Source organism: Macrobrachium nipponense, chromosome 32 (assembly GCF_015104395.2).
Source record: "Macrobrachium nipponense isolate FS-2020 chromosome 32, ASM1510439v2, whole genome shotgun sequence".
In the NCBI taxonomy this organism is placed as follows: domain Eukaryota; kingdom Metazoa; phylum Arthropoda; class Malacostraca; order Decapoda; family Palaemonidae; genus Macrobrachium; species Macrobrachium nipponense.
In genome coordinates this window covers 9,389,409-9,406,401 of record NC_061094.1, presented here as the reverse complement: position 1 = coordinate 9,406,401, position 16,993 = coordinate 9,389,409, and the positions used below count along the sequence as shown (strand labels likewise).

General features: G+C 42.5%; 1 protein-coding gene across 1 annotated transcript in view; it reads left to right on the top strand.

The window, feature by feature from the left end:
- LOC135207193 (uncharacterized) overlaps positions 1 to 16,993 on the top strand; it is a 104,764-nt gene that overhangs the window by 29,615 nt on the left and 58,156 nt on the right. Inside the window, exon 3 of the mRNA XM_064238763.1 lies at positions 8,092 to 8,389. Coding sequence (XP_064094833.1) covers positions 8,092 to 8,389 — 298 coding nt within the window. The remainder of the gene's footprint in view (positions 1 to 8,091; positions 8,390 to 16,993) is intronic.

The window sequence follows — 16,993 nt, the reverse complement described above, 5'->3', positions numbered from 1 at the left end:
TCAGAAGGAGAAGTTCTCTATGGAGACTTCGGCCTCAGTCCTTGCGGCTTTGCGGCAAGGAGATTGGATGGTGTCTCTGGATCTCCAGGACGCTTATTTTCATGTCCCGATTCACCCTTCTTCGAAGAAGTACCTCCGTTTCATGACGGGGGGAAGGATCTTTCAGTTCAGGGCCAAGTGTTTCGGCCTGTCCACAGCTCCTCAGGTCTTCACAAGCCTGATGAAGAATGTGGCGAGGTTTCTTCACCTCAAAGGCGTAAATATCTCTCTGTATCTGGACGACTGGCTCATCAGGGCCAGATCAGAGAGACAGTGTTTGGAGGACCTTACTTTGACCCTAAACCTGATAAAGTTGTTGGGACTACTCGTGAACCTCGAGAAGTCACAGCTGATCCCCAGACAGAACTTAGTCTATCTGGGGATTCAGATGGATTCTCGGGGTTTTCGAGTATTTCCTTTGCAAGAGAGAATCGTGAGAGGCTTGGAGAAAGTCTCTCTCTTATTCGGAGGAAGGAACGTACTTCGGCGAGGGAATGGTTAAGCCTTCTAGGGACCCTTTCCCTCGCTCGAACAGTTCTTTCCTCTAGGAAGAACTTCATCTTCATCCTCTTCAGTTCTCCTAAGGAGATCATGGAATTGGAAGACGGGACTTCTCTCCGACAGTTTTCTCCTTCCAATGAAATGAAACCACACCTGGAATGGTGGTTGCCCCTCGAAAGAGAACAAGGGAATCTCTCTGGAAGTTCCAGCCCAACCAAGCCGAGTTTTGTATTCTGACGCATCGGAGAAGGGTTGGGGAGCAACGCTAGGGCCGAGAGAAGTGTCAGGCACCTGGAAGGCAGCACAGTGTACCTGGCACATAAATTGCAAAGAACTTCTAGCAGTACACTTGGCTCTAAAGTTCTTCGAACCATTTGTGACAAACAGTGTGGTCCAAGTGAACGTGACAACACTACCGCTCTTTCCTACATTCGGAAACAAGGGGAGGAACACACTCCTTTTTCCTATACGAAATAGCAAGAGATCTGCCTACTTTGGACCTCCCAGAGGCAATCTCCCTCCTAACGAGATTTGTTCAGGGAACAAGGAACGTCAGGGCAGACAGGCTTGAGCAAGGAGAAGCCAGGTCCTTCACACGGAGGGACCCTTCACTCAGAAGTGTGTCAGAGTCTTGTCTCTTTTGGGGCACTCCCTCATGTAGACCTGTCGCCACATTTCCTTTCCAAAAGACTGGAAGTCTTTTGCTCAGTGGTGGAAGACCCGAGAGCTCTCGTTGTCGACGCCTTCCTGCTAGATTGTCTCATGTAGACGTGTACGCTTTCCCCCCTTTCCCCCCTTTCAAAATTCTGGGACAAGTATTGAAAAAGTTCGTAGCGTCCAACGGAACAAGAATGACCCTGATAGCCCCCTTTTGGCCAGCACAGGATTGGTTCACAGAGGTGCTGGAGTGGACAGTAGACTTCCCCAGATCCCTTCCAAGAAGGATGGATCTTCTCAGACAGCCACACTTCGAGAGGTATCATCAAAACTCCCCGCTCTCGCTCTGACTGCCTTTCGACTATCGAAAGACTTGTCAGAGCGAGAGGGTTTTCTCAACAAGGCTGCAAGCGCTATCACTAGAGCCCGCAGAGCTTCCACTAGACGAGTCTATCAGTCTAAGTGGGAGGTTTTTTAGAAGGTGGTGTAAGTCTAAGAAGTTGTCCTCCTCCAGTACCTCTGTAACCGAAATCGCTGATTTTCCTTTTGTTCCTGAGAGAGGACTCTCACTTGTCTGTATCTACTATAAAAGGATACAGAAGCATGCTTTCGGCTTCAGAAATAGAGGCCTAGAGCTTGCTGATAATAAAGATCTACACGATCTTATTAGATCGTTTGAGACTACAAAGTCTAGAGAACCAGCTCCTCCCAGCTGGAACCTTGATGTGGTTCTCAAGTTCCTTTCGTCTGAGAGATTTGAGCCTCCTCATTTAGCTTCGTTTAGGGATTTAACAAGGAAATGCTTGTTTCTCTTATCTCTGGCTACAGCCAAAAGAATTGTGAACTTCATGCCCTAGAAGATGAAGTCGGATTCAAACAGAGACTCGGCCTTCTGCTCGTTTAGAACACTATTCTAGCTAAAAACGAAAACCCCACGAATCCCGTGGCCCAAGAGATTCGAGGTTAAAGGCTTATCGAGTCTCGTTGGTAGAGAAGCAGAAAGGTCTCTTTGCCCTGTAAGAGTGCTTAAGTTCTACTTACACAGGAAGAAACAAATGGGAGGCTCTAGACAAGGTCTTTGGTGTTCGATTAAAGACCCCACAAGAATCATGTCAAAGAATGCGCTAGCTTTCTTTGTAAGGAGCGTCATTACAAATGCTCACAAGTTCGGTCTTGACGACTCTTTCCGACTCTTAAGAGTGAAGGCTCATGAGGTAAGAGCAGTGGCGACGTCTCTCGCTTTTCAGAAGAATATGTCGCTGAAGAAAATCCTTGATACGACATATTGGAGGTGCAAACTCGGTATTTGCATCTCACTATCTGAAAGACGTTCGCGTGACCATACGAGAAATGTTTTCTCTGGGTCCATTCGTATCGGCGGATACGATACTCGGTACAGGAAGCCAACACCAATCCTTAACTTTGTTACATACCTTCTACTAGATATGTTCTAGATTTCTGCTGACAAAGAGGGCTCGATGCTGCACAGGCGCCAGTCACTGTTGTTCAGTAAGGAACTCTTGTGATATCTTTTTGGAGGAGTATGGTAAAAAAATTTTTGTAATTTATGTATGTATGCGTATTGTGTTTTTCGAGTTATGGTTGTTTTGTAATGAGTTTGGGGATAACTCAGAACAATTCTTCTACTAACATGGTGGTTAGGATCAGGTGGTGGTGGGATTGGTTGTGTGCTCCTTCATAAGGTGTATTGTCATAGAAGTGGTCCAGTACCCATTGACAAAGTCCTTTCAGGCTCTGCCGAGTAAGCGGTTCATACCCCATCGGCAGACCCACAAGAACTCTTGGCCATAGATCATATATCTCGCTTAAGTCTTGAGGTGATGCAGACTACCGGGCAACAGCCACGAAGTCTACCACCTATCAGGTAGGAACCAAGGTTTTTCTTTTATACCTACAACATATGTTGTTTACCTGTCTATTCCATATTAGCTGTCTCTTACCCTCCACCAAAGGGTGCCAATCAGCTAACTATATATCTGACAGGTAAGTTGATTGTATGAAAATGATATTGTTATGATACAATAAAGTTTCATACATACTTACCTGGCAGATATATACGATTAATGGCCCACCCAGCCTCCCCGCAGAAAACAGGTGGAAGAGAGAAAATATGATAGAAAACGGGAATGGTTCCTAGTCCTGCCACCCAGGGCAGGCCGGTAGATCACCTGACCTACCTGTAGCGAGTGGCGCGAAATTTGAATTTCTGTCGGGGACGACGGAGTCTTAGCTAAGTATATATCTGCCAGGTAAGTATGTATGAAACTTTATTGTATCATAACAATATCATTTTAGCTTGGTCCTCTGTACTACAAAGAACCCAGATCCCATACCACAGTAAAAGATCATTCCAATTGTGTTTGTCATATGAGACAGATTTTTAGCTTTGCTCCCCAGACTAACATCTCTGCAGTTGGAACTGAACTGACAGTTGTATGTTGCATGTCAACCAGACATCCTCCCCGTCCCACCCTCTGCAAGGATAACATCAGACCTATGGTCTTGACATAAAAAAAGACTTGCACAAAAATTTTTTAGGTTCCAATGTAAAGTTTGCATGTCTGTGAATTCATGCAACTCGAATCATGTAAAATTGAGGTTTTACTGTAAAATTAAATTCAGGAGACTTCAGCAGAGAGCAGGCATGAATTTGCTCTTTGCTTAAATATTTGCAAGCAAAGACAGCTATGGTATTGTCATTCTGCCTTTGTATTTGGGATGTCTTCTATGGGAAGCAAAGCCAAGAATGAAAGATTCTGTAGAAATGATGACTGTTGTTTGTGTATATTGCTCTTGGTGCCATTCTAGAGGGATTGCCAGTGCCCGTACTACTATAGACAGTCTCTTAATATACTTACGTATATTAAGAGACTTAGGGTGCCTGCTGTTAGAGGGTATAGATTCAAGCTTTCCACGGTATTGCATCATGTCCAGTTGGATTTTTCTAATAATCCATCCTGTATGGAGGTGGTGAGATCATTTGAGACTGAAGCCCCTGAATTCTCTATCAGTCTCTCCCAAGGAATTTTGACATTTTTAACATTTTTTTTCTGAGGATCCTTTTTGTCCTTTGGGATCAGCTTCATTGAAGTATTTAACTATGAAAACACTGGTAGTATGAGTGATAGCTAACAGAGTGATTTCATGCATTCTACCATAAAGCAGGTTTTTGTTAACCCCTTCTTTACCAACAGGTTGTTTTGGGGTAGTACACGGATTTCGGTGGTTTGATGGGTTTGGAGCAAAACAAACAGTATTGAATTATTCAGGAAGGTGTTGGACACTGCTAGGCATGTGATGAAGCAAAGCAAGCATTATTGCTGGCTACCTAGATTTAGATATTTGGATATGTACTGTGTATACAGTGGACCCCCCCATATTCGTGTTCTCCAGATTCGTTGGACTCCACACATTCGTCGGATTTCTCTCAGGAACGTTTCCCCGCATTATTCGCAGAAAATTTGCATATTCGCAGTATTTTTTTATGAGAAATATCCACAAATTCCTGGGTTTTTTTATCAGTTTCATCATAAAATGCATTTTGTGATAAAACAATAAAAAAACCAAGTATAAAAATTTTTAGTGGGTTTTTCTTGAGTTTTAACTAGCAAAATAGGACGTTTTCAGCGTTTTTATAGGGATTCCAACTATTTGCGGGTTCTAACTATTCACAGGGGGTCTGGTATGCATCCCCCGCTTATAGGGGGCGACCACTGTACATACATGTACACTTACATATATTCATATATATAGATGATTAAACTTTAGTATTTGGAAAAACTCATAATCTCTCTGTGAAATAGATAAAAAAAGAGGTAGTACATGGCAACACTCACTTGTGGTATCGAGTGTGGCAACTCGAGTGGAAGGGAAGTTAGGGTACATCGTTTTGCCTTGCACTTTTGGGCAGTAATCATCAAATGCATTATATGCTCTGACGTTGGTGTTACAGTTATATATAAGTGAAAAAAAGATGTAACCAAGAAAGCATGTTGGTTATTTTTTAGACATGCTTGCATGAAAATGTAAAAAAATCTACACAAGTATAAAACCATTTGCAATTTTGTTTTTCTATTCTTCTCTACTGTCTTCTTTCTCTGGAGATACTTAAGTAAAAAGTTTACATGTGAAGAGCATTGATTATACTAGCCATGTAAAGTATGACCCATGTAGTTTATTGTTGTTTATTAAATTACTGAAAAAATCAGTTCGGTAGCGAACACAATGTTTATGTTTGGTTAAATTTCTCGGTTAAAAAAGGGTTAAGGGGATTCTATTTTATATTCTTTGCCTTTATTCAGAGCTAAGAATGATCTTAAGGCTAATCTTTTACTGAGAGTAGTAAAAATTGTGTCCTGTAGAGCAGTAGTGCTGGCTTGGTGCACTTTGGGCATTATGTTGGCTGCAACTTCTTTCATTCCTTTAACTGAACCTCATTCATATTTTCTTTCTTCCAGCTTACTTTCCACCGTCTCTCAACAATTGTTTCTTAGTGCTCTCAATTTCTCTTCGAGCATTGAATGACCTCATAGGTCTCAGTACTTGTCCTTTGGCCTAAATTTAATATTCCATATCCAGTTTCCAGTATAAATTGTGAATTTGACCTCTTTAGTGGGGAATGAATAGGAGGCATTTCTCTCCCCTGTTAGGGTGATTAAGATTTATGTAGGTTAAAGTTAAGCACTGAGTATTGTGGTGTAAAAGGACCTAAAACCCCCCCTGTCAGTGATTGCAGTTTCTTTTATCTTTAAAGATTTGATCAGGTTTGTGCATAATAAACTAGATCCAGATCTATTGCCTTTAATGAAGGTAAATATTCATAATATAATAGCGGCTGCTACTTCATTTAATTTTTTTTAAAAGATTGTCGCTTTTCACTACCTTAAAGATCTTGAAATTGTATTCAAGAACTATAAAGCCTTTATTCCTTTAGTACAGTAGTACCTCGAGATACGAAAGGCTCTACTTACGAAAAACTCGAGATACGAAAGCCAATGCAAAAAATTTTACTGCTCTACATACGAAAAGTTTTCAAGATACGAAAGGTTGTTTCTGTAAAGTCCCGAGATTCGCCCGGACCACCGAGAACAATTTTAAAACTCCCGCGCCGCCAACTGAGTAAACTCGCCACCATCCTCCCTCTCTCCCATTGGTTCCTGATGCTAGTCACCCCATAAGGTCCTGCTCTCCTATTGGTCAGCATCTACCCCTTGTGCTTTAAGTATTCTATTGGTAAAAGGATGCTGTAAATTGAAAAACTTATTCATGCAATACATTTAATAAAAAAAAAAAATATATTAGGTAAAGATAGAATAAAGAATAGAAATGAATGGTTATTATACTGTTTGGTAGTTTCATTGTTGAAGAGAGATACTAATGACAATTTATGGCTTACTGTGTGCTAGGAAAAATTATTGCTTGGCGCTCGTTCGATACTCGTAAGACGGGTAAGAGCTGAATGTAAACAATCGATTGGAAGGTTTGTTTTTTCTTTGTTTGTGTATTATAGTTATTGATTAATTAATAATTATTTGAAATGAGTACATACTGATTATTTATACATTTTATTGGCATATTCTAAGCTTTTAGCTCTTAGGTTTAGATGTCAGAATCATAGACTAGGCTACAGTAGCAACCGCTAACATAGGCTAGGCTTATTGCTAAGGGACATATGCTAAAGTCCTAATATATGCAGTAAAAATGGGGTTGAACATTACATGCAGTTGAATATTACTCAAGTATGTACAGTATTTTGCCTTTTTGGAGACATATTTCTTCCGTCGTAACCCTAGAACATGTGTTTTAGGCCTGGAAATATAATTTACTGGGGTGTTTTTGGAGGGCTTGGAACGGATTAGCCATTTTACATGTAAAATGTGTTCCAAGATACGAAAAACTCATGATACGAAGGTCGCCTCGGAACGGATTAATTTCATATCTCGAGGTACAACTGTAATAGCAAATGTCTTTTCCTGAGTCAAAAGGAAGAACAGTCATTTAGGATCTTTGATTTTAAATCCCAGGTTTTGATTTTATGGGGAACATGATGGTGCATATGTTCTTTTAGGGCCTTTTGAATTCAGACACAATGGTCCCTTCATGTTGCTCCTATTCATACTAGCTGAAACCAAGGTGGTTTTCTTCACAAGGCTGCTCTTTGCTAAGCATATATGGAATCCACTCTCTGGCAGCAGTAATATCCAGGGAAGATTCCATATCTGGAAATAATGTTTTGTGGTTCATGCAAGAAACTTTTAACTCACTTAGCTGAACAAAATTTATATAGCTGCACTTCCCACCATCTTATTCTTCTCTTTGGGAATAACCCGTCTTTAACAGTAGGTAAGATACATCCCAAATAATATAAATCTTCATAATGAAATTTATTACTATTTGAATGCTTACTGTTAAAGTATATCCCACCCAGTCTCCCCACAACATATTGGGCTGTCTAGGAGAATTCTGACAAGAGCTACAACATTCAAAATGCACCAAGTGGAGAACAGGTGAACTAGACAGTCATACAAGTCAGCTGAGAGATCTTTTATGTGTAAGCCGATTTGCCTGTTGGCTATCTTTAACAGTAGATAAGTATCCAAATAGTATATTGTATTGTGGAAATTTATATGTTACTCACAGTAGATTTGAGATGCAAATAACTCATTTTTTAATTGTAGATAAACTATAAATTGTGACCTATTTTGGTTTTGTACACATAGGGCTTAATATTTTCAGGGAAGTGTCATAAATTGGTAAGCTTTTTTGTATGAGTATGGAAATTTTTTACTGTTATTTTGTTTGTACCTTTTGTATAATTGATGTTTTATGAATTTATGAAGTCCTGTTATAAAATACATTATTATCAATTTACAGACAATCCTAGTTTGACAGCTCTTCAACAAGCTTCCATAGCAGCAGACAAAGTGACAACAAAGGAAATTGAAGATGATGATATATTACTGGAATTAGAGGAAAAATTTTCTCCTGAACAAAAGGAGTACATGTTGCCAAGTCAGCGTAGAAAAACACATGAAGACATCTTAATAAAAAGGATAGAGGACTGTGAAACAACACATGATGTCCTAGGATTATATAAAAAGCATTGTGATATCATGACTCATCGCCATTTATTGAGGAGTCTCAGAGTTCTTAATCTCTTAGCTAGCAGAGGGTAAGGGTTTGCTTGCTGAATCATGTTTGTTTTATCCTTATTACACGAATGATTTTATTGCAGTGGTTAAGCAGTTATAGTTGCATATTCAGTTTTCTGAAAATTAATTCATGCCTTATACATTATATCGCACTTTAACCTTATTATGTACAGTAAGTTATATGGGAGCTGTGCCTTGTACCCAGAAGTGTTAGGTGACATTTATTTTTTTAAACTGTAAAGTACTATATATATTAGATATTCAGTTGGCTATATTTCTGCCAAAGGCGTTAAGCAAGGTTGTTTCATCAAAACCCCTTCAATCATATACATATGTGGCTATACATAAGTTTTAAAGTCCGGATGTTCCTAGTTTCAACAGTGTTTTGTATCTCAGACAGAAGAAATAAATCTCTCCTTGCATGTGCCATCTGGATCCACATGCAAATATGAACAAATAACCTTACAATGTCATGAACTTGTGTAGCTATTAACAGCTTTACTAATTCAATTGCCATTTCTTTTGTTAATCAGTTTAGTTTTCAGCCTTTTTCTCTTTAGTTTCACCCAGTAAATGATAAAGCAGTGATTCCTGCATTTAGCAGGTAATTTTATGTCCCCAATATCATTTCTTGGATCACTGACTTCACAAATTACAGCTTTTTGTAAGTAGCTAACCTTTGAACAACCTGAGAATGTAGTTCTCAGACAGTGCTTCATTCCAGTACTATGTGATTCCTGTATTTTACATATAATTTCAGTAATTTTTATAATTTATAATAGGTCAAGTATTCTTGCCAGCTGTTGAGCTGTTACCTAATTAATGTTTGGAAGTGAGTTGCCAGTCTTCCTGACCACTTACTTTGCCTTTTTTTATTACAGTACTGCACCAAAGCAAGCTAACTGTTTTTGGTGTTTGGTATATACTATACCTAATTTACTTGGATTTCTCATGGGCACCCCTTCTTTGAATTAATGATCTTCAGTTTTTCTAGGCAAACTGCTTATATTCTCCACTTCAGCTTACATTGGTAACAAAGTAGTCTTCATTATTGGCCTTTGTGAAGTACATTTAGTCCCTAAGAGGAAGTTCCAATGCAGTCTTCATTCTGTGCTTGCTCTTTGACTGCTTCGCACTGACCACTTGTGCCCACTGCCTAGACCACTGCTGATGATTGTCCTTTTGCTTTGATTTGCAGTTGACCATTTTGAAGCCTGTCAATCCCATTCCTCACATGTCTTGCCTGCTGACCAGCCCATTATCAGTCACACACAGCACACCTAACTTGCCTTCTGGCCAGCTTACCTGCTCTTGTCTGTTAGTTCAAGTATTGCCTTGCCTGTTGACTGGCTGGCCAACTCTGCTTTTAAACTGTTCAGCAGATATGACCCCAATCAACGAGGACTCATGCTTGTCTAGACTGATGGAGACTTGTCCAAGACCAACTAATGCAGTTGTGCTTGAGACAATGTTACTATCCCTGCCATGCACCTGTGTTTAATGACTGCTGGTTTTCCAGTTACTGTCTCCCCAGCAGTCACTGGTGCACTAAAATGGGAAGCTACACTGACCATGACTACGAAGGATTTTGAGTCTCCTGTGCCTGCAGATGTGTCTCTGCCTTGGCTTGGAGACATTCCATCATGGCACCAGTTGTTGATAATTGCCTGCTCTTGACTTATCACCATTGGTAACCACTCAAGCTGATATTTGTCCTCAGCCCCTTAGAGGGATCTTCAAGGACTGACATACCTCACCAAGGTCTTTATCATCAGAGATCCCTTCAGCTAACAGGGAGAGTGCTATCCGTCATACCTCCAGACACAGAGACTGACCATGAATCCATGACTGCTTGCTCCCTTGGTTGAGAGGGTGACAGACATCTTGGTAACAGAATAGCACAGTATATTGCAACGGCCTGAGGAAGAGGAAGATGGCCTTTTGTCACCCTTTGAGTTCCAGTGCAAGAGATGTTAACAAGAACCTATAGTTTTCTCCAACTGGAGCTATGTCACAAGTCTTTAGCCAAGATCAGTTGACCTCAGGACTCAAGGAAAGAAAGTGACTCTTCAGTAGACTATTTTCCTTCTGTTGCATGACCTGGAGCATTTTTAATTAAGCAAGTTACATGAGGTTTCAGAGGAGGGCTTGAGATAAATGGGGTTGCAGCAGTCAAACCTCTTTATTTTTCAACAAGAGTAAACATACAGAATTAGCATAAGGATCGTCTTCTTTCAGTCTCCAAACAATACATATTCACATAACATCCTTCCCATTAAGAAAAGAATAACCCCCAGAAAAATGTGTGGGTCTCATGAATCTCAACAGCAAGAACATAGATTAGACTTAACATATAAAAACTTGCAACATCATCATCATTGCAGAAACAGCAAAATCAAATAGCAGCATACAGTAACAGAAATCATAATATCTTCAGTGAAATAATTAAATTCCTTTCAGATAAAAACTCAGTGCATTATAACATACAAAAAAAAAAAAACTAATGAACATGGCAAATCAGAAAGTCAATCTTTTTGGGGATTTTACTGTTATACCAGATGTAATATTCAAAATATTGTGATTAATAGCCACATTAGAATCAGAAACATGGCTAGGTTATAGCCTATCATATCATTAGGATTGTCAATATGGACTTAATCTGGGAGTGATGTTGGAACTGCCTCATAATTCTTATGGTCTCCTCTATAACCTCTACCCCAATATGCAGGAACAGTTATTCTTCTCACACATTCCTTCAGAATCTTTCCCTTGTCCATCAATACCTTATACACCTTGGCATGCAGTCACACTTTCACTACTGTACTGCAACTTATGAAAAACAATCCCACCAGAGTTACTTAGAAAAAAGTTTTGGGCCCCTTGGGCAAAGAAAATACATACCCCCAAATGGGAGGAGAGTTTTATCAATTAAGGCCTATGGCAACCACATCTTCATGTCTGTAGAATGCCAGGAATATATTAAAGGCATTCTCACTACTCTGCCTTTTGTGGAAATCACCAGATGGCTGAAGGAACGGAGTTTGCAGCTCTGTACCTACTTATATACATATGTATTACATGTAGATACAGCTAATAGTAGTTCTGGATTTATATGTATGAAATACTATTGTGCTCAGGTTCCAAGGTCAGAAATGCAATTAAATATGATACTCATTTTGAGAGGTGCAACATTGATGAAAAGAAGTAATTATATTGTCTCCAGACATTATTCAAGTCATAAAGGTGGTACCATCATCATATAATTTACCTTTCATGTATACCATAGCAAAATTTCATAAAAGTCTCACTAAATTTCAATGCTGTGTGTAATGAGCTCAATGAATTCATTAAAAAAGTGATTGGAGAAACAAATCCACAGTTATGTAAATGTACATATATTTAAATTTAAAACTTAAAGTTTTAAATTTAAATATATGTACATTTACATAACTGTGGATTTGTTTCTCCATTTGAAGACTGGCTATTATGAGGAATTTTTAAAAAGTGATTAATATTATGAGGATTTTTTTAAAAGTTATTAATATTTTTTATCTACTTTTTAGTTTGGTAGGTAATACACTGACTATTAATTTTAAAATTTCGAAGAAAATTGTGGGTCATGAAACAAATCTAAGAATATTGTTAGATATGTGTCTGGGAAAGCTAATGTTTATTCATTTTGCTATTGGTGCTTGGCACTTTTGTATCACCGATGAGTTATATACATAAGTACTTGTAAGTGCCAAGCCTTATATTTTACAGAGCCAAATTCATTGTATTTGTTTTGTGATTCCTATTTTGTTCATGAAACTTACCTGTCAGATATATATATAGCTGTATTTTCTGACGTCCAACAGAATTTCAAAACTCGCGGCACAAGTAGTGGGAGGCCAGGTGGTAGTACCCATTCCCGCCGCTGGGAGGCGGATATCAGGAACCATTCCCATTTTCTATTCATATTTTTCTGTAAACAACTGTTTGCAGTACCTCCGTCTAGGATTTTTGGATTATCTCGTTTCTAAGTATCTGGATTGACTTTTGGTTATCGACTCTGGATTGTTGGATTGGCACGCGTAATAGTGGACTGTTTTTTTAATTTTGATTGGCTTTTCTGTGTACATGATGTCAGGATCAAGTACAGGGAGTTTCAGAGTGTGTGTGAGGAGTGAATGTAAGGTGAGGCTTCTTAAACCTTCAGTTGATCCTCACACAGTATGTATGGAATGCAGGGGGCATGTTTGTTTGGTTGATGATCGGTGCAATGAATGCAAGGATTTGACCGATGATGGATGGAAGATGTATGAGACCTATCGGCGTAAATTGGAGCGTGATAAAGTCAGGAGGGCTTCCTCCAAGAGCAGTTCTACAAAAGGTAAGGAATGTAACATTTCTCCTCCTCTAACACCAGTAGATTTTGTTTCACCTAAACCTGTGATGTTGCCTTCGGGCCCTGTTTCTGTGTCTGGAGAAGGTAATGCCCTTTCTCTGATTCTCGAGTCTCTGCGCACTCTTGAATCTAAAGTGTTGGCCTTGGAAACTGGCCCTGTGAAAGTTTGTGATCGTGCCCTTAGTGTTGTGGAGGGGGCGTCAGATCGGCCCCATAATGCCTCTAGGCTGAGACCTCTATCGGACTCCCAGGACTCAGGGAGAGGGTATGTCGAAAGCCGCAAGAGGGTTACGGGGGCTCCCCACCGATCTGGCGTCCCTTCGGCAGGCCTTGTTGCAAAGTCCCAGGCTGCCAAGGAGCGCGCTTGAGCGCGTATCCTGAAGGACTGTTTCTCGTCCTCCGAAGCGTCCTCCCCGCGCAAGGGGTGGAGCGCTCGGAGTGACTCGCGTCCTCTGAAAAGGACTTTTCGTTGTGAGGACGCTTCACGTCCTTTTTCACCAGTTTCTTTGCGTTCTTCTCCGGATGCTTTAGACGCCTTTCCTCCTCAGAAAAGAGGCAGGTTGTCTTCCGGTGAGGACGTCCAGTCGCGCTTCGATTGCTCTTCGGAGAAGCAGGTAGCTGTACCTGTGAGAAGGGAGGAGGTGTCCCCTCGCCCCTCGCCTTCTCGCAGGTTCAGTCCTGCCCCTTCTAGTTCGTCACCTACGAAGAATATTCTTTTGTCCCTTCAGGACCAGATTTCTACTCTTATGGCTCAGAGGACTCGCCCAGCAGCAGTCGAGCCTAAGCGGAGAAAGGACGTCAGGCTGCCCGTCAAGAGGACGAAGCAGTCTCCTTCTCTCTCTCCTCGTTCGTCTCTTTCCCCGCCTTCGGATCATCGCCGATCTCGTTCTCCTGATATAGCTTGCGCTCAGCAGGACGCTTTTCGCTTTCGTCAGGACGCTTTCTACGCGAAGCAGGACGCTTTTGAGGACGCTCGGCAGGACGCTTTCCGTTCTAAGCAGGACACTTTTCGAACAAGACAGGACGCTTTTGAGGACGCTCGGCAGGACGCTTTACTAACAAGACAGGACGCTTTCGAGGACGCTCAGCAGGACGCTTTCCATGCTAAGCAGGACGCTTTTCACGAGAAGCGGGACGCTTTTGAGGCCTCTCGTCAGGACGCTCGTGTGGACGCTCGGAGGGACGTGTCTCCCCATAAGGAGTTTGTTAGAGCGCATAGAGACTCTTTACCTTCTGGTCTTAGTAGTGCTATCAAGAAGCATAAGATCTCTTCAGTTAGAAGTAAGGCAATCTCCGTCGTTTCTCAGGACGCTCGACGCACCCAAGACGTTCTTCCTTCTGCAAGTGTTAAGGATCGTCGTAAGGACGAGTCCGTGCCTGAAGCGTCAACTTCTAAGCAGCGGAAGTCTTTGTTTAAGCCTAGACCCGCTGGACGTACGCCCTCTCCGGATGGACGATCACCGGTTCCTCATAGAGAAGAAGGGGAACTTAGTAGTCCAGCGAGCTCAGTGGAAGAGGAACCTCCTTTGGTTTCGTCTGTCTCTGACTATAAGGTTCTTGTGCGGCTGTTACGTTCGTCCTTCGGGGACAAGTTTCAGCCGGCAGCTCCTAGGTCTCCTCCCTCGCAACTTTCGTCTTCCAAGTCATTCAAGACACAGGAGTTTGTTGAGATGAAGACTTCTCTTTCAACCAAGAGGGCTTTCAAGAAACTCCAGGACTTTATGACTCGAAGGAAGGATCAGGGCAAGACGACTTTCGCCCTTCCTCCCTCTAGACTCTCCGGGAAAGGAAGCGTTTGGTATGAGACTAAGGAAGACGTGGGTGTGAAGGTTCCTTCGTCTGCACTTGGGGACTTCTCCAGCTTAGTGGACGCCCAGAGGAGGTCCCTCTTATCAGCTGCAAAGGTGTCCTGGACTCCTTCGGAGACGGACCACCACTTGAAAGGACTGCTGCGCACGTTAGGAGTCTTCAACTTCTTGGACTGGTGCTTGGGAGTTCTGGACCTTCAATCTAGAAGCCCTGACTCTCTCAGTCTGGGGGAGCTGTCCAGTGTGTTGTCATGTATGGACAAGGCCGTCAGGGATGGTTCGGAAGTGCTAGTTTCTCACTTTGGAACAGCTTTCCTTAAGAAAAGAGCTCTTCTTTGTAATTTCACCGCAAAGTCGGTTACTCCCGCTCAGAAAGCGGAATTGCTCTTTTCTCCTCTTTCGGACCCATCTCTTCCCCCAGACGATGGTAAAAGATCTAGCGATTAGTTTGCAGGAGAAGGCGACCCAGGACCTATTAGCACAGTCCTCGAGGCGTCCAGCAGTTCCTTCTACATCATCGTTTGTGAGACCTCCGAAGAAAGTTAAACCCTTTGGCGGAGCTCCTCCCTCGAGAGCAGCTCCTCGAGGGAGAGGACTTTCAAGAGGAAGAGCTTCCTTTAAACCTAAATCAGCCAAATGAAGAACATGTCCTTCAGACGCCAGTCGGGGTCAGACTGAAGTTTTTTGTGGGTGCATGGAGACAGAGAAGGGCGGACCCTTGGACTCTCAAGATCGTAGAACAAGGGTACAAGATCCCCTTTTTGCATCCTCCTCCTCTAACATCAACTCCCAAAGACCTTTCCCCGTCTTATCAGGGAGAGAAGAAACGCATCCTTTTCGATCTTTTAGATCAGATGATCGAAAAAAAGAGCAGTGGAGCAAGTCGTGGACCTGGGGTCACCAGGCTTATACAACAGGATTTTCCTGGTACCGAAGCAGTCGTCGGGTTGGCGCCCAGTCCTGGATGTAAGCAGGCTCAATCTTTTTGTAGAAAAAAGCAAGTTCAAGATGGAGACGCCTCAGTCAGTGCTAGGAGCCTTGAGACCTGGCGACTGGATGGTGTCCCTAGACCTGCAGGACGCGTACTTTCACATCCCCGTCCACCCTCTTTCAAGGAAGTACCTGAGATTCGTCTTAGGAAAACAGAGTATGGCAATTCAGAGCCCTTTGTTTCGGTCTCAGCTCGGCCCCGATGGTCTTTACTGTAATAATGAAGAATGTAGCGAGGTGGTTACATTCTTCAGGGATCAGAATATCCCTATACCTCGACGATTGGTTGATCAGAGCGTCGTCGAAAGGGAAATGTCTGAAGGACCTTCAGTCAACTTTAGCCTTAGCAAAGTCCCTGGGACTTTTAGTCAACTCCGAAAAGTCACATCTGACCCGACACAGTCATCGTGTATCTGGGGATTCAGATGGATTCAGTGGCTTTTCGGGCGTTTTCCGTCCCAGGAACGTCAGCGTCTAGGCTTAGAGAAGTCTCAGCCTTCCTAGGGAGAGAGACTTGCTCGGCGAGGGAATGGATGAGTCTGCTTGGCACCATTTCCTCGCTGGAAAAAGTTTGTCTCCTTGGAAGACTGCACCTCAGGCCTCTCTTCAATTTTTCCTAGCGGAAGAATGGAAAGCTAAGGAGGATCTGAATGCGATCTTGAAGATCTCAAATCAGTAAAAGGCCACTTAAGATGGTGGCTCGACCCTCAGAAGTTGCGAGAGGCTTATCCTAAATCTTCTGAGCCCCGACCTAGTGTTGTTTTCAGACGCTTCCATTTCCGGTTGGGGAGCAACACTAGGAGGGGAGGAAGTGTCAGGCTCCTGGAGAGGGGAACAGGTAGCCTGGCACATCAATGTGAAAGAACTAGCAGCGATCTTCCTGTCGCTGCAGTTCTTCGAAGACAAATTGACAGGCAAGGTCATCCAAGTCAACTCGGACAACACCACAGCCCTTGCATATCTGAAGAATCAGGGAGGAACACACTCCCGATCCCTTTTTCACCTGGCAAGGGAAGTTCTGCTATGGGCAGATGTGAGGCAGATCAAGATCTTGACGAGATTCGTCGCAGGGGGGGGTACAGAACGTCAGGGCGGACCTTCTCAGTCGACAAGATCAAATCCTGCCAACAGAGTGGACCTTACACCAAGAAGTGTCAACAACTATGGAAGTTGTGGGGACGTCTTCTAGTCGACCTGTTCACGACTTCGAGGACGAAGAGGCTTCCTCTGTATTGCTCCCCGGTCCTGGATCCAGGAGCAATTGCGGTGGATGCATTGCTCTGGAGTTGGACAGGCCTAGACCTTTACGCCTTTCCTCCATTCAAGATCATGGGGGAAGTCATGAGGAAGTTCGCAGCTTCAGAAGGGACAAGGTTGACCCTGATCGCCCCGATGTGGCCAGCGAGAGAATGGTTCACAGAGGTCATGACATTCCTTGT